At 39.4% G+C, this 26,095-nt stretch overlaps 1 protein-coding gene across 1 annotated transcript in view; it reads right to left on the bottom strand.

Moving 5' to 3' along the window:
- TOP1 (DNA topoisomerase I) overlaps positions 1 to 26,095 on the bottom strand; it is a 72,983-nt gene that overhangs the window by 27,941 nt on the left and 18,947 nt on the right. The window contains exons 3-5 of the mRNA XM_082225978.1: positions 10,350 to 10,452; positions 2,334 to 2,469; positions 1,528 to 1,583 (exon numbers count right to left, since the gene is read on the bottom strand). Of these exons, the coding sequence (XP_082082104.1) occupies positions 1,528 to 1,583; positions 2,334 to 2,469; positions 10,350 to 10,452 (295 nt within the window). The remainder of the gene's footprint in view (positions 1 to 1,527; positions 1,584 to 2,333; positions 2,470 to 10,349; positions 10,453 to 26,095) is intronic.

Here is a 26,095-nt window from a genome sequence, read left to right as displayed (position 1 = left end):
AGATCCCAACACCCTGGAGGGGATACCAATAACTCCCCGCTTCTTAGCTGATCTGTGTATGGTTTCCTCCAAAATCTCCCCCATAACACCCTACTAGGTTTCTATATTCCTACAACAATGGGGCAATGGATTACAAATCCTGAACACAAACTTGTAGATGTTAGCAAGTATTAAGTGTTAAAGATGTGTCAGATTCAAACTACTTGATTGCTTTTTAGTTACAACAATTCAAGTTTTAAAATTGTTTTAATAAATCTACTCTCCCTGAAATATCCACACACTGGATATTGGGATATTCCATAATAGAAATTACTAGTTCTATTTTGTTTTACCTACAGGTATGCATGGCATTTTTGTACGGTGTGTGTGTGTGGGGGGGTATTCATATTTAAAGAGAATCTATAGCTTGCCCTTCCAGTGAAAACCATGGTGGGTCAAAGCATATAAAACAATGTAACAAAAAGTGGCTGTGTTCAAACATCATATTGACCCAGACTTCCTACCTTATCATGGTTTATCAGGAATAAGCAGCATGCTAATGCAAGCTGCCTGATCTCACAGCTGGAAAAACTCAGCAGCGCTGGCAAATACACCTCTACAGTTACTGGGAACAAATGCATGCTGCTAAAGGAGCCATTTTGATGGAAGTCACTTTACAAAGCTACTCAGGAGACCACATTTCAGCCACTGAAAGCTAATTTATTGAGCTGACTCTAAAAATACTTTTTTTCCAAAGGCAAAAATTCTGCAGCTATTTCGCAATGAAGATTGCATTCTGTGGAATACAAAAGATCTTAGAGCTGCAGTCTGCTTGGATGTTTCAGTGCAGTGAAAACTCCACAAAACCCAAAACACTGCAGGCAATGAGGTCACCTTCTGCAGTGCCATCTCTCTTCTAAAAAGATGTAGCCTGATCTGCTTTCCACTTCAAATATCTAACACTGATAAGATCAGCTGGTAATACAAGACAGCAGAGTAAAATACTTGTACAAGGAATGCTAGTATTTAAAAGTACAAAGGCACTGCAGATTTTAAAGGCTGTGTTTTAAATCAATCCACCATCGTGCCTCAAAATGCAGGAGATTGCTGGAAACAGGCTGCATGATAGTGGAAAAGTCTGGCGTCAGTTCCACGAGGTATTTATGCTGAGCATAACTGCTGCTGGCTTTTTGACAAGCGGGTTTTACATTCTTAAGATTGCAGTTCCTAGAAATACCAAGAGGGGTCCTTGCTTTCTTCTACTAAGAATCAAGCAGTTTATATATGCTTGAATACTGTTTTAGAAACAGTGCACAGGTGGAACAACTTTAGTTTGACCCTAAATTCCTAGTTCTTCTACTGAGCGTTTGATATTGATAGGGAACAACTTTAAAAGTCTATGTTATTTTAGAGTCTTTATCAGGGCAAAGAAAAGAGGATCCCAGAAGTCTCAGGGATCCCACTGAGAGAAATTCCACTCATCTTCTGGGTACAAGTCAAAACTAAAAATCTAACAGTCTTCTTCACACAAGGCTCCCAGCTGCATACCTGGAGAAGCCATTTTCTTTTTCCTTCTTTATTTTCACTTCACCAGATGATTTACTCTGAAAACAGAAGTGAGAGCTGGTTAGTAAGCTATAAAAAGCACTGTCATATCTTCCCTGTTCATTCAAATATAACTGACAAAAGACCCTTGTACCAGGAGCAAGTGCACCTCCAGCTATTCCTCAGAAATGCTTTCGGCATTATTGGATCCGGTCAATCTCCAATACGTGCTTTGTCCTGCTGTTTTCCTATCTATCTAGATGTTCTCCCCAAGTTTTTCCTTTTGTCTGGCCACAACTGTAGAATTTGCTATCAACTCCTTGGCTTATTTAGACAAGGCTTCTGCTTGTACTGTTACACTGCATAATTATGCACTTTGCCCAGACATGAACAGATGGGTAAGAAAATTATCAAGGTCCTGTCTGTCCCTCTTCTGTCTGTCAAGGCTGGGCTAAGGTGTGCACCTGCATCGGTGCAATGTTTGTAATATCCTGCATCAAGTTACCTACAGAATCCCTCCTCATGTAGAACACAACGTGTGCTGAAGTTCGGCCTATAGCTGCTATAAAGTTTAACATGGCTTTTATTATGACAAGTTTACAACAGCCATTTAAACAGACGCACAGTGATGTCATCTAACACCTAATGCCACGGGGCTCTTATAGCCTTGAGTTTCTGCTGAAACTGCATGTGGGATCTGACTAGCAAAACAGCTTAAAAATGTCAAAAATGCGAAGCTGCTCGTGTCTTTATCCACAACAAAAGCCCAGTCCAAAGCAGTGCCATTCAGCCCCACCACCATCCTTTACCTTTTCTTCCTTTCGTTTCTCCTTGTCTCTATCTTTGTGTTTGTCTTTGTGTTTGTCGTGTTTCTCTGAACTGCCATCTTTGTGTTTGGTTTTCTCCTTCTCTTTGTGTTTCTTCTCCGAGGAATCTTTGTGCTCACTGGAAGATACAAGAGTCAGTTGGGACAGGATCGGTAGCAACTGACACGCCAAGCCCTAGAAAGTTCTCTATTAATATGAAGAATCACACAACTGTAGCAATAAGAAACATAGTAAAGTCAAGATGCCTCGGGGACACCACAGACTAATGCATTTTCGCCTGAAGGAGTTTCAACAATATATGTGCACTGTTCAGTACACCTTAAGCCCAGTACTAACATCTTGGCATTTATGCTTTTAACAGTAGACATTAACTGGAACCTTCAGTGGATTTGTCCCCCTACTGAGACGGGGTAAAAAGAAGACAAACCCTGTAGTTATAACACCAAACATAATATTTATGGCTCATATTGGTACTGATAAATTTATTAGGTGAGAGAAACAGAGGCACACAGCAATTAAGCAATGGGCTGTGGTTCACTCAATTCAGTCCCTAGAAGAGCCAGAAACTGAGTTCAGGAGTTCTTTCATGTCTAGTTACATGCTTCTCCTGTTAGTGCATTTTAGAAACCAATGATGCTTGTGCCATATGGCCTTCGCCAAGCCTCACTTCTTCCCTCTCCCCACCAGTGGCCTGTTTCACTTATGAGGGAGAGAACAAATGGAACGTATATTAAGGCTAAAAAAATGATGGGTTTTCATTACATCAGAAAGAAAATGGTATATCTCTACAGTCATACCTCAGGATAAATACGCTTCAGGTTGAGCGCTTTCAGGTTGCGCTCTGTGGCGACCCGGAAGTAATGGAGCGCGTTACTTCCAGGTTTCGCCGCTCGCACAGACGGTCAAAATGACGTCACGCACATGTGCGGAAACGGCAAAACGCGACCTGCGCAGACGCGTCTTATGTTCTGTTCGGGATGCGACTGGGGCTCTGGAACGGATCCCGTTCGCATCCTGAGGTACCACTGTAATTCTATTCTAATGCCAAAATCAAAACAAAACCCAGTCTCTTTAGAAAGTGGTCCATTTCCCAATTAACTATTCAGTGGCTGCTTAGACCACAATAATCAAAATTAAACTTGTAGATTACAGAGATGAATTGTTGAAAAACCCTTGAAGATGTGGTATATCCTGCTAGGGAAAGATTTAAGGCTCATGTGTGATTACATTAAATCCAGGCACATGATAAAGAAAGCAGCTCTTAAGAGAACTCCAATACTGCATTTTGAGAAGTCAACTGCAGCCTTCTCCTATTACACTCATTAGGTTTCCTTACTTCATTATCCTGACCCTCTTGCCCCTCAATGACTCTGCAAGCTAAGTACTCTGGATTCCCCTTTCATTCCTCCCACTTGCTAGTGCCACTCTATTTCTTATGGTTTGATTCTCAGCTCCCACAAGCCCTTCCAATGTGACTTACTGCTTCTTGAATCTGGAAAATTCTCCGTCCCTAATGTAGAGACACATACCACAATAAAGTCAAATAAGCAACTATATTTATTACATTTTTATTCTGCCCATATCCTAATAATATTTTTAATGTACTTTTTCTTGGTTTTAATGAATGTATGGTATAGTTTGTTTTTTGTAAAGTTGATTTAAGTTGCCTGCGACAAGAAAAAGTATCTAATAAACTTAAATAACAACAACAATATAGAACAAGTGCCTCCCCATATTTCAGCTCACTACCACTCTGAAAAGGTTAGACTAAGCGATAGTGATCTCCTCTGCTCATCAAATTAACTTCATGACCAAGTGGGGATTCGAACCTGGGTCTCCCCAGGTCTGGTTAAACACTATATAATACCAGCCTTCAATGTCATATACCTTCTCCAAATGCCCATAAAACATTTAGTCCTTTTAAAAATGGGATGCAATTTTTGAGTCACTTCAGCATTTAAGTATTTAAGGCAAGAACCACTACATATAAAGAAATCATATTTACCAAATACAAAAAGATGGAATTTCTAATACAATCTTCTGTTCCCCACAGTGGCCAACCTTTTTTGGTTCACATAATTTATTTCAACAATCCAACTTTCATAAAATGGAAAGCCCACTTGTTACAATATCTAACAAACTTAAACTGGCTAACAGTATTTTTATTTCACTTTTGTTTTATGCAGTTGTGATTCCCCCCCCCCCTTTCATGAAAATGATGCTGAAAAGGTTAAGTTACATAACTTCATATCCAATAATCAGGTCTGAATTTTGCTGTCTGTTTGCCTGTTGCAAAGCAAGCAGATGCAGAATTAGGAATGCCTAAATGTCATCCGCTCCTTGCTTGGAGGACAGAGAATATACTTCTTTCTACCCATTCATGGTTTATTGTCTTGAGAAACTTGGGTTCCCAACCTCTATCGCTTCAAAAGAGAAAATAGGAAAAAGAAAAAGGGAAAATGTACAGGTGCTGTAAAGAATTAAGAGAGGATCAATACTAGCTTGGCTAAGTATGCTAGGTTATTAACCAATGTTAAGCCAGAGTTGTATGATGTAGTTTGGGTACAACAGGGAATAGGTTTAATGAAGTCAGGATTGTTGCACTGAACAGAGTGTTTGATAGTGAAAAGGGAAGAGACCTCTTAAAACCATGGTTTATAAAACAATGGATAATCATCAAAACCTGGCCACTATGATGGAGGTTAATTGCTACTATGATGTGCTCCAACAGACATGGACACCAGCAAAAAGTAACAGTTTTTAATTGCAGGAACACAACAAATTTTTAGCCAGCTTTTAGTCATGGCACATTAAAGATTCTTCACATTTTTCTACTGCAAAAACATCCTCTGATCTTTTTTTCATTACTTCTACCTGGGTGTATTAAATACAACTGACACGAATTCTTGTCACCTGCAGCACTACAATCAGTTTCCCTACTTCAGTCACAAACACATGCACCCCACAGCTATACAAATTGACAAGTAAAAAAGACAGACACAGTGAGAACTTTCCTGGTAACAAATACCTATTTAGAGAACATACACATATGAAATGTCACCACAAGCAAACTTCTCAACAGGAAAAAAAAAGAGAGATTTAATTTGCATGACAGCAGAAAATAGGAAAAAACCACCAACAAATGGTATGTGTCTCTGAAGAAAAAACTCACAGACCAGTGCAGCTTCTAATAAGTGAAGGTAAGCAAATGTGTCATTTAACTTAATATCGTTTTGTAATCAGACAAGAACTATTCGGAGCACCTCACATCAAGACATAAGCCCTCATTTTAAATGCCTGTTTGTTATGAATGAATAAGATTGGTAAACTAGCTTATGTGCCAAAATAAAAAATAAAAATTTTTGCCATCCTGTGAAAGAGAGAACATAATTCCCATTTGACAGGTGTGAAATGGATGACATGGGGATGGCAACCTGGATCATACGTCAGCCTGAGATCAGGCAATACAATTGACTCAAATCTACACTGCAGTCCAGTCCTTACTTTAAAAAGCATGTTCAGCATGTGCAAACAATCTCCTGCTGGCACAGACAAAAACTGTTCACCTAACAACTAATAAGGTGGTGTTTTGCTGCCTGAGGCAAAAAGCCCCTGTTCTATGTACAGAAGCCAAGGAGATTGGCAGCTGGATCTATCAGTGGTAATAGGCCAGTGTCTTCCATGGCTCTTGAGGGCAACGTGCTAATTGAGAGGATTCAGGACAGGCTGTTGGCACAAACAGCTCTATCCTCCAATACAGGGGAATGTTGTCCCTCAGCATCTACACCCGAAGCAGCAACCCCACTCTGCCTAATGGTAGGGCCGGCCCTGGCTCTCCTGCGCAAGCTCTGGAATTCCTTCTTCTACCAAGGTTCAGAACAAGTAGGGAAGCTTGCAGGGCAAGTTACCGTACAAAATGTTACTTTGGCCTTTTCCAAGAAGAGAACACTGCAGCTGCATTCATTGCTTAATTCTCAACCTGGCCAACAGGCACAGACTACCATTTCGGAAAGCTTACCTTCTCTAGTAGGCAAAGCAACTGGCCCTAGTGCAGGCTTCCTCAAACTTGGCCCTCCAGATGTTTTTGGCCTACAACTCCCATGATCCCTAGCTAGCAGGACCAGTAGTCAGGGGTGATGGGAATTGTAGTCTCAAAACATCTGGAGGGCAGAGGTTGAGGAAGCCTGCCCTAGTGTAACACAGTTATCTTCCCAGATGTAGGACAGCAGTGTGTTGCAGCTACTTTTACTCCTCAGCCTGGGGCAGGATGATAATGAATGGTTAGTTGTTTCCTGACAGCCTCTCCTTCAGCTAGATCATAGTAAAGGACACTCTGTTCCCTTCAAACATCAGCTCACAGCTTGCCACCGAAGCTGCATTACATAGCTTCCCCTCTGAATCATGAAGGATGGATCAAGTCTATGCACAAATCAGGTTTAGAGACTGTTGCATGAATCAGTCTTCACTCATAGCTGAGCTGGGATCACAACTTTTATTATTTTATATTTATATCCCACCTTTCCTCCAAGTTGGTCAAGGCAGCATACCTGGTCTCCCCTACTTCATTTTATCCTTGAAACAACTCTATAAAGGCCTTAAAAGCCTAATGTCTAATGACCTGGTTTTTAAGTGTTGCCTACAGAATTCTTATTCCGACAGAGTGCATAAGACAACATGCAACTGGTGTAAAGACTGAAAATTGGTGGTGGTTCTTTTTGCAGGGGAGGCACTACTCCACTCTGTGGTCCACCAAAGTGGAGGACTCAGATTCAGTACAGGAATCTGAAAGGTTCTTTCGGCCAATTACGTGTGGAGAAGCATGGTAGAGCTAGAAAACGATATTTTTGCTCCTATGAAGTGTTTTACTCAGTGTTTGCATCTGTTTCTGCTCCATGTTTCTTGTTTTCATAAAAGCTTTTGATTTGATTCACAGGAAGCAAAGTATTTTGATGATTTATTCTGAGATGTACTTAAAAAAAAAACCTCTGCAAAAAGCACTTTACTTTATTAGTAGATTGATGCACAGCTATTCCTTCAGGAAGTGTTTCCTTCAAGTAGGCATCACTGTACTCTCTGGAAATTGCTCACAACATTAATGGCATTGCTAGAGTTAAGACGTAGCTTTTTGTTTGGAGATGAACTAACCAAAAAAACTGCACTGAATATGACATAGCAAGCCACTCTGAGCCTTTGACCAGCCTGCTTTCCAAGTTGCCTTTGGGCTGAAAGATATTGGATGTTGGATCCAATATGTTGGATTTAAAAGCATTAAGATTAATCCAGAAACAATAATAAATTCAAGTAAACTTGAATGTTGGCTGGGCTCCTTTGGGAGGAAGGCTGCAGTATAATTGTAATAAATAAATTTTGCTCCCTTAATGGAATAACTTTATAAGTATGAAAACAGCTCTAGTACCAAGGCAACCCCCACCCCACCAAAACTTCAATATGGCTAGCCCAAACACTCTGGTTTGCCCCTGATCATCTCTTACACGTCACCTTATGCAGGCCTAAACCATTCTACAGGAATTAGGCCTGCCCCTTTGGCCAGTTTTCCCACTTCCTGGATCATATTAAGTGTAATTCAGCAACCTGCCTCCCTAACATGGGTGTATGCTACAGAGTTCTATGTAAGCAGAGACACTGCTTGAGCACGGGAAGATCTGCTGCCGAGCCAAGTTTGAGGTTTTAATATTAGTATATAAAATCTTTTATTTATACAGGTTCTAGTAATTCAACTCCTGACAGAGTTCTGGTCTCTCTCTCTCTCTCCCTCTCTCCCTAGGGTAGGACTGAGCACATGTATATTTATGAGATGAAACATGGGAGGCATGTGATTTCAAAACACAAAAGGAGTAAGAATGGAAAAAGTGACAGAATTTCTTCACTGATTTACCATATTCATGTTATACAAAGTGAGGAATGTGCACCTCCCCTACTTGCCCTCTCAGCATGCCTGTACCACCTCCTCAGACATCACCAGACATCTGCTAAATATGAAACATGAATCCAACCCTAAAGCACATGGGCCATGATTGCAAGAGCAATATCCTAGAAAAAATTCTGAATTAAATGCATGATCCAAGTTATGTAGTCAGTTCACGTTGAGCCCCCATATAGGCGATCTGCGGCATAAGAGGCAGGATACACTCATATGCTTGATCCCCTCGACACACAGGGGAGTCATCTCAGTATACACTTCCTGATCTGGCACATGAAGTGCTTCAAATTGCAAATATTATGTTCTCAATGAATCTATTATAATTGAATCGTGCACATTACACAGTGCATGCTTGGATGGGACAAGGCAATTTATTGTGTCTACTCAGAAGTATGTACTACTGAATTGAATCAGGTAAAGGGGCACAGCGTGCCTTCTAGAAAGTACTGTATTAGTCAGTGCAGGAAATCATCATGAATAGGTGGCCAGATAATGAATATAAGGTGATTGGTATATAAATATGTTCATTTAAAATGCCTCTAAGTTTTAGGAAACCATAAAATATGAATACAATTACTAAGCAATCATACTTGAAAAGCTCTACATACCATAATTAATTTGTCTGCATATAAATTCTAACCAAGAGCTCCTCACTTGGGAAGAACTGTCACACAAGATTCATTGAATGGACACAAGTAAACATGTGCTTGATGAATAAGGTGCTACAGCCTGTGGCACTGTCTACCCTTTATCCACTGTGTTCTCACCAATAATAATAATAATAATAATAATAATAATAATAATAATAATAATAATTTATTTACACCCCACCCATTTGGCTGAGTTTTTTTTGCTCGCCTTCTAAGATATATATCTTATCTTTTGGAAGCCTGCAATGTGATTGAGATTATAAACAAGAAACACATCAGAATAATGAGCCAAAAGCCAAGCAGGTTTTGCATTATACCATGCAAAAAGTCCCTTTCTAAAAGGCTGTAAACAGTACAATGTGGGTGGAGGAGAGAAGAGAGTTTCACAACAATTTAGCAACATTTGGAAGCACAAGGTGAAATACCACCCCCATTCCCTGCAAAGTGTGTTAATTGGCATTGCTGGGATTTAAGCAACCAGTAAAGTGTGCAACAGCTTAGCTAAGACATTTACAGCCTCTGCCTCCAAGGTCTATGAATGTTGTAAGTTTTGGAGTTATGTTGGCTATCTATCACAAATTGGAAAATGAAATGGTTTATTAAAATGTATTCAAGTTTAGAAAAAAGCACAAAAGGGATCAAGGTGTTAAATTTGTTAAAAGGTTAAATTTGTGTAACTGTTTAGGTACAAAATAGGGCTATGTGAATGAAAGGGGGGGCAGTCATATATACCATAGAATGGCAGCCCCATAATTTGATATCTGGAAGCTATTCACAGGTTTTAACCTCAGTAACATTAACTTACATGTAACCTGGTTAACCCCCAAACAGTAAAAAATAGCTGTCTTGAATTTACCATTTCAAGTGTCACTTTATGACTCAGGAAGATTATTAAAACAAGAGTTCCAATGAGAATGGCTACCAATTTATGTGGAGACCTTTGAAGTAGGGAAAGGAAGCCAGTACCAAAGCACAGCTATGCCTATCAAGAGCAAGCACTATTGGTTTTAATTTGTGGTGAACTAGCCTGCATCTCCTGCAAAGTTAAAGAGTATGTGAACAAAAGTGACTAAAGCAGGCTTCTTGCCTTGCACAACACTTAGGCCAGCCAATGTATTTATTGGCATAGTAGACACAATACTATCTGACCAACAACAGCCTGACTGGGCTAGCCAATCTCTGAGATTGCATCATGTCCACATCTCCCCCAACTATGGCTGGAAACAGCTGAGAAGTATGCCAATAGCCCAATCAGATGGGATCACATGAAGCAAGTTCAATGCATGCCACCTCCCCACTAGCCAGCTGACAAGCACTCAGAGTGTAATCTTGCAACCGGTACATGTTTCCAGGCCTAATTTTGCACGTCAGGACAACAAACCTGCTGACAACAGCCAGCAATCTCACCTGTTACTGTGCTTGGATTTCTCTCGATCTTTCTCTTTGTCCTTCTTGTGCTCTTTGTGTCTGTGTTCCCGGTCTTTGTGTTTATCTTTATGTTTGTGAGAATCTGAAAGCAAGTGAACAGAGAAACGAATTAGGAAATCGCTGAGAAGCTATGACAATTTCTAGTAAAGCAGCTTTGTATTGGCTGCCACAAATATGCAACCTAAACATCCCAGTAGCAGTGATGTACATCACTTCACTATATGTATGAAATTGGCATCAATTATCAGGCAAACCCATGTGCATCCTCTACTGCTGGGGTCCTCAACTTTGGGGGGGGGGGGCAATGGGCCTTGGCAAGTGCCAAGAGATGGGGTTTAAAAATAGTTTTTAATGCTGTAACCTGGGACCTTTGGGTGAAGGGAAGGAAATGAAACGAAATAAATAAAAAGTCTGAGGACCTCACCCTACATGACTGTTTCTCTCTGCTTCTCTCTGAAAATAAGCCCAAATCTATTGTTATTATGTTCCCTGACATTTTACAGATGGGCAATTCTCCTCTCCTGGGATAGACAAGTTAGTATTTCTGGTGCATGGAAAGTGACAAAAAAGGACAGAGGGAAAAGGTTTAAATGAAGTGTGCAGGTTCATCCATAAACCAACCTGTGGAAAAAACTAGCAAAGGATCACCACAGTACAGTGGACGCTTGGGTTCCGAAAGTGATCCGTGCAAGAGGCACGTTCGCAACCCACAGTGCCGCGTCTGCGCCTGTTCCAGTACTTCCAGGTTCGGCATGGTGCACAACCAAAAAACACGCAACCTGAAGTGTCTGTAACCCAAGGTAGGCCTGTACTCAGGACTTCCCTACTCAAATAGAAAAACCATATTGCCCCCAAGAATAAAACCTTGCAAATATTAAAGGAGTTTTGGTGTCCTGTTCTCTTCCACATGACATTTAAAATAATTGGTCCTCCTTCCCTCCCAGACATACAAACAAACACAAACACACAGCACCGCACAACAGATTATGTATTCTCTGCTTACTGTACAAGGAAAGTATTGTCTTTTTCTAGGCCACACAGATATACATGCAGCTAAAACAATTTTTAATTTGGGGGAAAGACAAAATTTAGAGGGGTCTTTGGGCTGCAAATCAAATCAAATCAAATCAAATCTTGGGTGTTCATATGTAACCTATGCGCTACAGGTTACCCATCTTCTTATAGAAAAAGCAGAAAGGGCCACTAGTAAAACTGGCACAGAAGGAAAAATGTCTAGACTGGAAACACTCCTAACTGGAAGTTAGCCTCTGAATCTAACCAATTATTTGATCAACTGCCTTTTACACATTGGATACTCAATTTCAAGTTAACAAACAGTTCAGTGGAGATTTTGATTGGAACATTTTATTCAAATTACCTAGAAATTCTACTCATTAAGCAACTTTCTAAATGCAAGCAGTTTTATTTCTCCTAATACATGTTTCCTCCATAGCTGTTTGGAAAGCATCTCAATTTACTGGATCAACAAGTGATGCAGTGACTATTTCCTAATGCCACTGAGGACCCGCTAAAGGGAAGGTCCTCAAAATATTCCCATCTAGACCTGGTTCACGTTATAGGCAAGCCAAGTTCTGTTTGCTTACAAAGCATGCCTAGATAAGTTTCCTTAACAATTTGGTTGGTAATTCCACCCTAAATGTCATAGAGTTATAATGTACAAGCAGTAGGAAAACAAAACAAATTTTGGAGAAACAAGTCATGGTTTGATGGACTGTGGGGAAACCTGTACTTAACTTGTTGTTTAACAAACCATGGCTGAGCATTATGTGCATACAGGGTTTTTCTTAAAACCAGCAGCCATGATATTCAGAGGTGAAGTATGGGAATAGAGGACTTTGCATATTGTACAGTTGTTCCTTCTGTTTTTCTAGTATTGTTCTTTTCAGCTTCACCCTACTTTGTCCCAGTTCTAATCTCACAACAAAAAGCAGTAAACAAAAATGAAATGTTTGTGACATTTGACTAGGCTTAAGCTAAGGTCTGATAGTTACTGGACAGACTAAAATTGTTAATTTTGCATCAAGAGCAGACTAAATGCTTTCTTCACAGATGGAATATAACACAAAGTAGATAACCTTTCTTGGCCTCAAGGCCACATTTAATCTTGGCTAACACATCAAGTGCTACATACCAGAGGCGGGTGAAAGTGGGTTTGGCCACTGTAAGAGCCCTGTGACTATGAATGATTTCAAAGCTGCAATTGTAATAGAGTAGCCTTTCAAACCACCATAATTCTACAGGCAAAAACAGACAAACTACTTTGGCTTAATAGACATCAGATTATCTTGGTTCACCGTAGCACAAAGTTATAGAAACAGGTTCCATCAGGAAAGAAAGCTAGATTATAACAGTTACTAAAGATCTTTAAAGCAACTTGCTTCATTGAAAGCGATTATCTGGGAGCCTAACTGTAGAGCCAGCAATAAACTGTGTTTAATGGAAGTCTTGTAAACAAATTATTAGAGTAATCTCTTTAGACAGTTGTCTACATAAGCATAATGGAAAGTACAAGACCAATAAACAGCAAGGAGGAAGTGAATAGGAAAAGAATGTGAAAAAGAGAAAGGCTTGTGAAATGAGATGTTTGGATTACAACTTGATGTGAAATACTTGACAGGAAATATAGTATATACAGTAAAGTTTACAACCAACTTTTTGTATTATGGGGTCAGTAGGCGCACACTCTTTATCCACATCATATAGGGCTGAAAGTGTATTCTGCCATACAAACCGAGGCCCTCACAACTGATCAGACTCCATAATAGTGTTGACATCATCTAGTAGTAATTTTGAGTTAGGCTAGACTGCTTGTACTACACTGCATACAAATATGTACATTTACATGTTATATACACACAGAGGGGAATCACTCACTTAAAAGTGGAATGACTCACCTTGAAATCAATTTCCGCCCTTCATTTATTGTAGAAATCATTGCCATTTTTACCATACCTAGATTAAATTTGATACAACCACTTGAAGCAATAAGAGTACAGGTGGGGGTTAAATTCTGCTCCCTTTTATAATATCAAATACACTGTAAAATGTGGAGAAAATGACCACCACCCCTCACAGGTCTCAGTGAATCCTGTTATCCCTGAACAAAAAGTAAAACGTTTCCATCTCTTAACCTATATTCCAAAGTGCAATAGAAACAGGTAAGACACCCTGGAAACCTTTATTTCAACATTTTAAAATAAATAAAAATGAAGCACATAGAGATGCACAAATATGCAATTTATGCATTCTGTACAGATAGCACAATCAAATGATTGTATAATAAATGGGGAAATGGAAAGTAAAAGAAAGTTAAGCAAGCTGAAAATTATTGTAAAGACTCGGGTGGGCAGGAGGGGGGGCATATGAAGCAAATGCTACCAGTGAACACTTTTCAGAAAACCTTTTTGCAATTCCAAGCAAAGACCCCAAGCACTTCCTTCTTCCAGCTCTTTCTTATAATTGTTTTACTGGCCCAGTGCCCTATTAGGTATTAGAAACACTCATAGAATATTTTGAGAGTATTCTGGCACCTGTCATTAGAAAGTCTACGAAGGGAAACCATTTATGCTTATTTACAAAGATAAAAATCACTCTTGAGATCTAGAGACTCTGAACTCAGATTGGATTCCAAGGTATTTTGTAAAATGGGGAGAGGGATTAATGGAATTATGTGAACAAAATTGGACTAAAGCTATGGGTTTGTAGGCAGCAACATTGCCCTCAAAGAGTTTATTTCATTTTATTGTAGTTTAATGTAGAAAATAAGCTGAGCACCTATTCCCACAGAATTACACACTACACTGTACTTCACCACCTTGCAATTTCATAATTATCTCTCCAGAACAAAGAGTCAATTTTATTAGTGTATTCTGGAAGCATTTGACCTTCTGTAATTTCACTTCATTGTTTCAAGGTTCCAAACTCCTGGCCGCCAGCACTATCTGGGGACACACTTTGTTTCCTCTAAATGTTAGCCACACATTTGCAAGAGTTTTAATCTGAAATATAAAGGCAGGAATTGCTGCTATTATGGTAGTTGTCATATGCATGATCTCCATGTTAAAACTACTGAATCACCTCTCAAGGCAATCTGTAATACAACTGTTCTTTTAGTAATCTTTGACACCCCTCCCCAGACAGAAACTAGTGGCTTGGGAATCCCATCAATGGAATATCCAAGGGCTGCAGTATCCAAAGCCACAAAAGTGCCATTTCCTAATCCTTGTAAGCATTCAAATGTTAGTAACTGTAATAAGTGTGAAGATTTTTCCACACAGGCACAGTTCAGATGCCAACAGGCCTGGTGCCTGAATTCGAACAGATTGACCTCACCCCAAAGGTGTACTCCTCCATTGTCTCCCAAGACAGATGGCAACAATGAAGTTTAGATGCCACACTGGTTGCAAAACCATAGATGAATGATCACTAGTGGATCAAAGGCTCACACACTTACCCCCTCCCTTGAAGCTCTGCCCGTGCAAAGTTCATCATCCTTTCTTGTATTAATTATGCTTTAGAGCTACACTTGAACTGGCATAAATATAAGTTACCATAGCCTTTAAACCAGAGACTGAAAGCACTCTCGGAAACTTTAAACAAATCTCTGGTTTAAAGGATAACTATGGTTACACCAGTTCAGAAATAACTCTAAACACAAAGGAGAGGACTAAGGAATTAATACGGGGAGAATTAGGGAAGGAGTGAAGAGCATGGGACTGTAGGGTTCTTATTAGTTCTGCCTTTACTATTGAATAGTTCCTAGATCCCACAGCCACCACTGTCACTACTCTGCCATATTACTGACTCAGAGGAGGTCATTCACTCCAAGGAATACTGGTTATGGGAGCAATCAAAAGGAACGGGTAAAAGTAAAAGTATATTACTTTTCCCAATTATCATCTGCATGTTCTCATGCATAACATGACAAAGGACAACAATGGTAGTGCTGAACAATTTGAAACAGACAAGGATGGCTTTGGGAATGTGTCAAATTGTATTAACAACCTGCATGCTCCCATGATCTGTCACCCCCCCCCCGCAAAAAAAACCATACACCCAGAAACATGCAATCAGAAAATTCAGGGAAGAAGATATATGCTAAATATGTTCCATCAAGCCCTTCATATGAAGATCAATGATTTTATCAAAGCATTTTAAAAATAATAACAACAGGGGGCTTAGATAGGAATTCTGAATTAAAATCTGCTGTAGCCTAAATTACTCAGTTCAGATGATCTTTCTAAACAATTGAGAATGTGCCAGAGACTCTTTTATTCCCTCTTCTATTCTTACACCTTTATTTTCTGTTCAGTGTTCAGAGTAGTTTGCTGCAACAGCTTGGCAACCCTAATCACTTTCTTAAACAGAATCAGAAAAAAACTAATTCTAATTCATGTTTGTTTGGTTTTTTTTGCAGGAGATGGGGAGAAGTACTAATCATAGTTTGCTAATTTGGACACCATGACAAACTAGAAGTAGTGCGAGACTAACCTTATAAGTCTATAAAAGCAACTAGCCTAAGAGGCTGGTAGCAGGTGTTTCCATGATAGATTCCCCTCCTCCACAGTCAGGATGGAAAACAGGCTACAAGCTAAGCATTTGGTTTTTTACTCACCTACCATGCTCCTAATTTATTCTCTCTCAAACTTACTTGCCTGCCTATAAAGTGCAAATAACAGCAACTAGCTCAAGATGAGGCACTGCAATTAATTTGAAATCATCACATCAATGTTCTCTTTAGAAAGTATTCAAAGTGCAATTTGAACGTAAAATAAAAGCAAATTCCCAGAGGTATTGTGGCTTAGGAAATGTAAGATTGCAGTGACGTTTGTAAACCCAACAGGCATAAGACTGTAACGTAGAAAAATGGGAAGAGCTATCAATGACGACACTGAAGAAGTATTGACCTTTGTTGAAAGACTTGTACAGAGAGAACAGTAGCCAAACCCAATTGGATGTATTTTTAAACAAATTTTGCTGGATTCCAAAAAAATATTAAAAATATAGTGTTACATATAAGTACATTTAAGAAACTGCATGGAAATCAATGGTATTGCCCTCATTTACTTGTGAGGCTAAGGAAGGCGCATATGGGTTTGCCAGTCTCCCTCCCTCGTGCCTTAAGAGGATGTGGTGGAAGAGGTCAGTTCTATATTGATTTTTCCCATTATCTTGTAGCACTGCCATGGATTTCTCACAACGTAGAAAAGACAACCCTTTGACAGAGAAGCACTAAAATATACAGCAAGAGATGTTCTGCACCCAGCTTATTGTGCTAATATAGATGTACTTCTCATAGAATACCAAAGTTCTATGCTATAGGCTAGAAATATTTTTAAGCTAGTTCCTGCAACCTGCCACTGCAATGCTATACAAAAGCTCTGTAATCTATCCTCCAAGTTCTCATAGCTTACATAAACTACAACTGTGTAATGCAACTATTCACAAAAGAGTTTTCTGTTTGAATTGCAAGACTTTCGACATGGCTCTTTTATTTAAAAAAAAATTCCAATAATTTCACTGATAAAAGTAGGCAAGATTATTTACACACATATTACAACTATCACTGAATGGTAGAAGAGTCCCTGGAGCAAGCCTACACATATTTCACATACTTTTCCCATGCCTTGAGTCCTGTCAGGAGAAAAGGTGGGGTATAAATAAATAAATAAAATAATAATAATACTTCAGCTAAATGAAGGTATTTGACAACTGTCATACAAAACAGTGGTGCCAGTACTGAACTTGGCAAATGCTTTCATTCCCTGGTAGTGCAGCACAAATTGCTTTGTGAGGCACTGCTACTGCTGCAGATTACTGGCAAGCATCTTCTTAATGTACTCAGGAGCTGCCTGGCAACTTCTGTTTCTCCACAGAGGTCTTGTTGTGGGCTTCTTCTCCCCAATCAGGAATTCCAATGAGACCAATATGATATTGCAAAACCTACTGAATACAGAGCAACAGCCAATTTTAATGGGACCCAAAGCTCAGGTGTCATTAATACTTGCTAATAATTCTCCCAGAGAGGACTGTATGTTGGAACTGGCTTTATTTAACAACACAGATTTAAGAGTGCTTTGAGCACTTAGAAAGAGTGCTATATAAATACTACATTCTTATTGTCTATAATCACCCTTCAACCTTCTAATCTTGAAGGCCTCAGCAGGTAAGTAAATAAAATAATAATAATAATAATAATAATAATAATAATAATAATAATAATATTTATACCCCACCCAGATATCTGGATGTTAAGGAGGAGGAAGTACCACAGACCTTTCCTCTGAAGAAAGACGTTTGTAGGCTGGAAGTACACTTGGAGACCAACTTATCACTGGAGTCTTAAGTGGCTTCTGTAGCTAGGAGTGTTTATGCCCAGCTCAAGCTCTGTCACCAGCTGTAATTGTTCCTAGATTGGAATAGCCTTACCTGAGTTGTCCATGCTCCTGTATAGACTAATGTAAAACACTATTATGTGGGGCTGCCCTTGAAGACAGAACCAAGTACCGAAAAGAACAACCCCCCATTATCAACCATCTCAGATCTTATAATGGGCAAGTGAGGCCCTGTTGGTGCCACCATCACTGGATCAGAAGCCCATCTAGTTCAACATCCTGTTCTCACACTGGCTAACCAGATGCCTTTAAGAAGCCTACAAGCAAGACGAAGTGCAACAACCCTCCTTCTGCTTATGATTCCCAGTAACTGTATGCAGAGGCTTACTGTCTCTTATAGGGAAAGTAGCCATTTAAGAAAATGTCATTAAAGACCAGCTACAATTGAATTATTTTTAATAAGCACTGCTGCACCCTAGTGGAGCAGTTGGTTATCGTCAACAGAGATTTATGTGTGGGGAGGGGACAGATGGACTCTACACTAGTGAATGTATGAAGCCTGTCCCATTTAATTTTAGTGAAGAAGAAGAGTTTGGATTTGATATCCCCTTCAGGAGTCTCAAAGCGGCTAACATTCTCCTTTCCCTTCCTCCTCTGCTGTGAAAGCAACAGCCCTATTTTTTGGCTTACAGAAAGGGAGGAGGTAAATATTCTGAGGTCTAGAATACTTTTTGATTAGAAAACAGGAACCCAGATAACTTGGAGAAATAGATTCAATTTCCGAGGCTACTAACATCTTAAGCAGGTGCTGCCCAGCATTACAGTGCAATTATTTAGCAATCTAAGAAAAGCAATTTAATCATGTCAGTTGCATCACTGCCTGAATCAGCTATACCCTGGGAAGAAAGAGGCAGAGGAAGTAAAATAATGATTTTCACTAAAGTAGACCTCACTTCACACTAGAATCTATATTGCATCTTAAGTGTAAATAAAGGGCAAGCAGATGTTCAAACATCAAACAGAAATTTATGTCAGAAAGGATCATTCCAATATCACAAATCTCAAGGAAGATATTGCATTACAGTTATGGTTTGTACTTTTTAACCCTCAGAAAACCTGAGGGAGTTCAAACTTGAAACTCCAAATAGAGTTCAAAACATGCACACCAGCTTTCATCCAGATAACTGTCTTCAAGACAGATTCAAAACAGGTGTAGAGACCAAGGTAGTATCCAAACTTCAAATGCAGAAACAAACTAGAATACTCCTGTTATGGGACAGCTATATAAATTAAGTAGGTAACTAAATATGGTGAAAGCAAAATGTCACTTTAGCGAAGAATCTAAATATTGCCCTTGAAGCTTAAATTTGTTTTACTCTGAATTGTTTTATTTGATGTTTTAATGTGTTGTAAATCGCTTTGATTTTTCTTTAACATATAAAGTGGTACAGCAATGAAATTAATAACAATAACGTTTAGATTTCCAGTCCAAATGGACTGCTGAGCAATTAAAGCCCTAAATGGCCTCAGTCCTGTATACCTGAAGGAGTGTCTCCACCCCCATTGTTCAGCCACTGAGGTCCAGCACCGAGGGCCTTCTGGCGGTTCCCTCATTGCGAGAAGTGAGGTTACAGGGAATCAGACAGAGGGGCTTCTCAGTAGTGGCACCCGCCCTGTGGAATGCCCTCCCATCAGATGTCAAGGAAATAAGCAGCTATCCTATTTTTAAAAGACATCCGAAGGCAGCCTGTTTAGGGAAGTTTTTAATATTTAATGCTGTATTGTTTTTAACACTTAATTGGGAGCCGCCTAGAGTGGCTGGGGAAACCCAACCAGATGGGCAGGATAAATAATAATAATAATAATAATAATAATAATAATAATAATAATAATAATAGTGACTGGTGCTCATTTCAAATAATGGCTTGTGCTGGACTAGTTCTCTACTCACCTGTGAGGCTGAAGAGAACAACCGGCTATGTAAAGACTGTATGGAAGACTGGAAGAAATTTATAAACTACTTGCAGAAATACTGTAAGATTAATGAATGTTAAAGGGATGTTGGATTGAAAATAAGCGGTATTGGTAAAAAGATTAACAAGAATATGTAAATACGGATTGACAATGGTTGAAAATATATAGTTATAATAGGTTAAGATATTGAGTAAAGATAAATGATAGAGGGTAAGGATTTGCTGAATTAACCATGTGAACTGGAATACAAAAAAGGGGGTGTGAGGAGGTCAGGAAACAAGTAAATGAAATATAAGATATGAAAATATTGATTTCTTTTTAACTTTTTTTTCTTTTTATGTATTTTGTCTTTGTATTTTTGTATCTCTTTTTCTTTTATTATTGTTAATTTTTCTTATTTCCTATTTTTAATTCTGTAACCTTTTATTGTCTGTAAAATTTCAATAAATATCATTTTTTTAAAAAATGTGGTGGTGTATGTATACACATGCCTAGACTTCTTCCACAAATAGTTCCTGCATTTGCAGTTGCACACTTAAGATTACCAAACATGCCTCTCATTTGTTGCCAATAGGACTCTGAGTCAAACTAACACAAAACAAATTACAATTTATCTGCTTATTACCAAAACCTCAATATGTATGCCTTTTTATTACTGAACAAGGTTTAGTAACAAAAGGGAATGTCAACATTTTATTTCATTATTATTCCTATTACAGGGCTACATCAGGACCAAATTAGATTTTTTAAAAGTGCACTGATAAAAATAATCCAATGTCAGTTAATCAACTAAGACTGTTACTTTATTCATTCTTGCCTGTAAGAAAGCCCCATTCCAAGTAAACATACAGAGGATTGGGCTGTGAATCCTACTCAGATATAAGAATAGCAAAGTCAGTGTCAGAAAAGGCTATATAAAATGAATATATATTCATTTTCATCGCTCACTTCTCTCTGTCTCAGTTTCTCTCTCTCTTGAAACCTCATAACTTGATGACTCTCAGTCAAACAAGTGAAGTCCTTTGATTACAGGTGTTAGCAGGTGACATGCAAATACTATTTGTAGAATTTGATGCAAGATAGGCAGCCTGCACAGGTTGAGCTGTTACTTTAACTGCAGCCATCAAACAATGAATTTTCTTTCATCTGTGAATTGAACTCGTCTATGAGACAACTGAACAGGACAAGGTCACAAATCTGTGCAGGTAACTTGCAACTTACACACATTTAACTCGTACACATTCAGATTTACACATTTGGCAAAAATTGTTAAAAAAATTAAAAAGGACGCAGAAAGGGGGCATCCAGGGGAAAAACTTAGGCAATCTCACCCACCAATGAATCATATGTGTTTTGACTATACATGATTTTGGCTTTAGCACTATCCCTGGAAACATCAGGAAGAACTTTCTGACAGTAAGAGCTGTTCAACAGAAGAACAGACTCCCATGTATATGATCTAGTTGATATTCCTGCATTGCAGGCAGTTGGACAAGATTACTCTCAGTGTCCCTTCCAACTCTGCAATTCTATGATTCTATGAAATATAAACCCAGCATTAAGAGCCATACGCACCTGGTAAAAGCAATATTAGCAGCCAGTGGACCATCAGCATTTTTCCAACAAGCACAAGCTATTTCTTTTCCCCTTGTGCTGATTCCAATCTTCATCCTTCACAGGCAGCTCCTGCTCAAATGCTAACTCCTGTGTCAGATGCACTGGGACTTTGATTCAGGTTCAATACACACACACCAGAATGCATGCAGCCATTCTAACCAAGTTCTCTTGTGATGTTTTGTCTACAAGCTCTTAAATGCCATGGTAAAGAAAGCTAGTAGTAGGAAGTGTTTTGCTGTCAGCAACAGTTTGTAGCAAGGTGGATTGTGATGCTGATCACACCATTTACTAGGAGCAATTTCAACAATCTACTTAAATCCTTTCACAGGCATTAGAAAGTGAAACCTTAATGGGCTTTTTAGCAGTTCTTTCCAGGGCCAAGATCAAGCACAAGACTAGCACAGCTGAAAGAAAAATGCTCTGACATTAAACAAAGCAATAGTAATTGAGCTTTCTAAATAACACTAATGTGTTAGTCTCAGCTCAGTTCAACACACAATCTTTACTGAATGCAAAACAATGCTTTCTTGCTTTCCCCTCCACATTTTAAGAAGTGGCTTTATTTTTTTAAATCTTCCTGGGAAGAGGAATCTTTCCTAATCTTTGAAAACCTTAAAATGGAAAGTTAGCTATGTTGGCCATTAAGAAAAAAAGTAACACATCCATACGAGGACAACACCTTTATTAGATCTATCAAAATTCCACAAAATAGTGCACATACAAGTTTCAAGTTCCCAAACCCCTTTCATGAGGTGATATATGCTTTTACCCATCCTGGGAGGCCAGGGTGCCACCTGAAACCTGCAAAACACCTGAAGGGGCCCCTCCTCCAACATTCTGTCTTAACGTTTTTAGGAGATGCAAGCACAGATGTCTCAAACAACTTTTTTTCCTCTCCTCCAGCCCCTTGCTCTAATTTACCCAGAGCAGAAAAGGCAGCCTCTGCAAAGGAGAAAGAGGAGGGCAGCAATGCCAATGCAGGGATGCAGCAGGCAGCTTCTGCTGTGGATACTTGGGACTCAAAGGAACCATTAATTATCGAACATATTTTCTTGATCCTACACAGTTCATCATTAATCTGTTCTGCAAATTTCATGTTGTAACTACACTGATCATTGGGAGGGGGGGGGAGAGAACCACATTCAATAGATTCATCAGTCAACAAATAAATCTATTGCACCCTATAGAAGCAACTTTACTATACAGAGGAATTTTTAAAGCAAACATTTCAATCTACACTGCATTGCTTCCGAGAGCAGGAAAAGACAACTGAGACCACTTCACAAGCAGTACGCCTCACACTGGTGATGATCCTGTTATCTGCTGGTTTCATGCAGTCTGTCCTTACAAATGGTTGCTGAGTTTTATAAAACACACAGAGGAATACACTGGATATACATAACTCAAAAAGCTTTTTGATTCATTGCTTTCTCCACAGGACACCAGCATTTGCTGGATACCAATAAGGACAGCTTGCTAGAGAATGAACACAGCTTAATAATATTATCAAGTATTTATATAGCACTTCTGAGTGTTCAAAAGCACATAATGTTATCTCAGTAATTGCTTTAAAAAACCTATAAACTACTCAAGTATTACTGTCCCCATACTACAGATGGCAAGGGTGGGAGGATACCAAGGCTGAGAGAGGAATTTGCCTAAGCCCATTTGAGCACCTAAATGCCACAAATGAAGGTAACAAAATTCCAAACATTCTCTTCCAAGGAAAAGCAGCTTCTTCAGAAACATGAGCAAGTGGGTTGAGAAAGGGGTAATAAGCAGGAAGGGAGGGCTCAATCCTTCCCTGTGCCACCCACCCAAGCATTCCAAGCATGTTTACGTGGTAAATGAATGCTTGGAACCAGTGCTTTCATTTTCCACAGAAAATTTCCCATTTTATAAGTTCACTAACCAGGTTCCACTTGTAAATATGTATTAGTCAAACTTGGCCATTTCGAAGTTGTTAGCTTTGTTTACTAAATATAAGTAAATTAAACATGCTAATTAGTTCATTCTCTAGGACATCAGAAAACTTTCCAGTGCAAACTGATGCCTTTCCAATTCAAATTACCCTGATTTACATAAGAATCTTTTTAAAGAAAATTCACATTACTGTCTCAAACTCCCTGGAAGAAGAAGCAACTTGTGAGGAAAGGCTTACATTGGGAAAGCGAGTCAGGGAAAGTGTTGAGCCACTTCTCCATTTCAGACAGCCAACCAGCTGAAGCCGTCCCCCCCCCCCCACTTCAACAATAGAGCCAATAGGCCCCTGATACACACATTTGTTTCCACAATGTAGTTTGGGCATTGGTGAGTTTATAAGGTGGGCTTCACAGCAAAGTCTATCATTATTACTTTACACTAGCTCTTACCAATACAGATTTGGAAGCAGAGGAGCAGAGTTATTATTCACTCTGCTCTAGTCCTATGCCACTCTACTCAACTTTTGTGGGGTTGACTAAATTAGAAAGGAAGCCTGCTGGGAGAGTTGGCTCTCACATGTTCTGTAGATCACAAATAAGTATCGTAAAAACTCAAACCAATTGGCAAGGACCACTGCAATAAATGGAGCAGCAGTTTCTCTAAGTACAGCACTGTTATACCTCCCCTTCAAGAGGGGCAGACTTTTCAGTTCTCCAGCACTGTGAGTTAAGGCACTTAATGTTTGAAAGCTACACACTTCGTTATGGCATAAAGAGATGCCTTTGTGTGTATTTGTTAAGTAAATCCTTATGTTTTAAGCTTTCTTGGAAATACATGCAACAATGGCGTGATTTATTGCATAAAAAGATTATAACACTGGTTTTTTTTAAAGATAACCAATTATTTTTAAATATACAGTGCTACCACCAAAGAATTATCACTGCAATGTTTCTGTTTTGTTTGCATTTCAAGAAATTAAGTGTTGCTAAGAGGACAGCAGCAGGATGAACAAGATGATACATTGCCTCCCACTGCCCTGGGATGAAATATGTTATAGAAAAGTTTGCCAAGTTCTCAGAGTGCATTCAGCCCTAGGACTGCCAGATCCTTGAATGGAGAGATTCATCCCATAATTAGGCTGCTAAGGTAGGGTGAAAGGGTGCAGGTTTTCCACTGGTCCCTTTTTCCAGATCTCTTTCCTGCCTGCTTTACAACAGCAGGGATAACCTTGACTTTATCCTGCAACAACTGAGGAGGCTGGGTGGGATTTCCAGCAGCCCCCGTCTCTTCTGTTTTCTCCAATTATTGCAAGAGACAACTATACTCTCAAGGTACAAAACTGACAAAACAGGTATGTGACATGATTAAGAAAAATTTTTGAGTCACTACGAATAAACATTAGTCACTAGCCCTCTTCTGGCATTCAGCTCAACATGCAAGGGCAAAAAGTGTGTAGTGGGACAGCGGCTTGAATGTCAACCTTGTCTGTGATGCCTGAAGATAGTCCCATGCTACTCACCCTTTAAATGTTTCGTCTGAAGTTCTGAAGGGGGCTTACAAGCATGTTTGTCTGGATGTGCTTACAAGCATCCTTGCAGTCAAAAACACTGATAAATGATCAGGACACTGGGGACGGGGCAACATATACACTCTACAGTTTTGACCCCATGTGACCAGGCTGGAAACAAGAAGACTACAAATTTTAGTTAATGCTATTGTTCTGCAGCTAAAACATATTTCTCACTTTCTTGGTTTCTAGGAGAGATGCACATGTGTCATAATATGCATAAACGTGGAAGAGCCATCCCTTGTGTAAGAGAAATGGGGAAATTGCCTCTTAAGGTGTTTGCCGTTTGCAATTTATCTTTCAACAGGTATGTCCATATAATGATCATCACCATCTTTAACCAGTGGCATCTGTTTTAGTACTGAAAATATGGTGAACTTTTAGCCCATGAGCTAATCTTAGCCCATTAGGGAGTCCAATTTGGCCTTCAAAACCATTTCCCTCAAACCACACCCACTCATCAGCTGGCATCACCAGTGACATCAGCTGTTGAGCAGGAGGAAAAGGTTTAATGCTGCATTGGTTGTGTGCCCTGTTCCCAGTAGGGAACAGCATACGTATGGTCAAGGCAGCAGGATTTAATCCCTTATCAACCGATGAGGAGGGATTAAAGCCTTTTGCAAAAGTACTGTTTGAAGCAGCTCGTGCTTTTCTTTAAGCAAGTGGGTGAGCGAACAGTAGAACAGTCTCTCTCACACACCCCACTGCCACCTGCCAACATAAAGAAGCACAAACTGCTTCAAGCTGCACTTTTAGGTAGCCCCCACAATCCAGTTTCAGCCTAAATGGGAGCAAGCAGTTTATCTTAAAGGCTTTGCAAGTATCACCACAATTCCCTTTTAAACATCTCAGATTGGGGGCTTAAAGGGGAAGTGAGGGGCGAGGATACTTGCAAAGCCGCAACGGGAATTTTTGGCAGGTGGATGGCCGCTTCCACCAGTAGAGTGTTGACAATAATTTTTCACGAGTTTTAAAATCTGTTAGTTTGTTATATTGAAGCACATCTGCAGGTGTGGCAGTGGATGTGCTGGACCATTGTCTTGCAGGTGGCAGCATAAGAACAGGCCTTTTCTGCAGCAGCTCCCTGTTTGTGGAATGCTCTTCCCAGGAAGGTGCGGCTGATGCCTTCATTTTATACCTTTCAGTGCCAGGCAAAAACATTCCTCCTCAACTAGGCCCTTAGTTAATTAACATCCTATACCCTTTTACACATTTTTGTCGGCGGGGGAGTTATGTTTTGTTCTTATTATGTATTTTGTGTTTTTATCTTGTATTTTTATGCTGTGAAC

The sequence above is a fragment of the Podarcis vaucheri genome, assembly GCF_965113315.1.
Source record: "Podarcis vaucheri genome assembly, chromosome: 6".
NCBI lineage: Eukaryota > Metazoa > Chordata > Lepidosauria > Squamata > Lacertidae > Podarcis > Podarcis vaucheri.
This window is presented reverse-complemented; position numbering and strand designations above follow the sequence as displayed.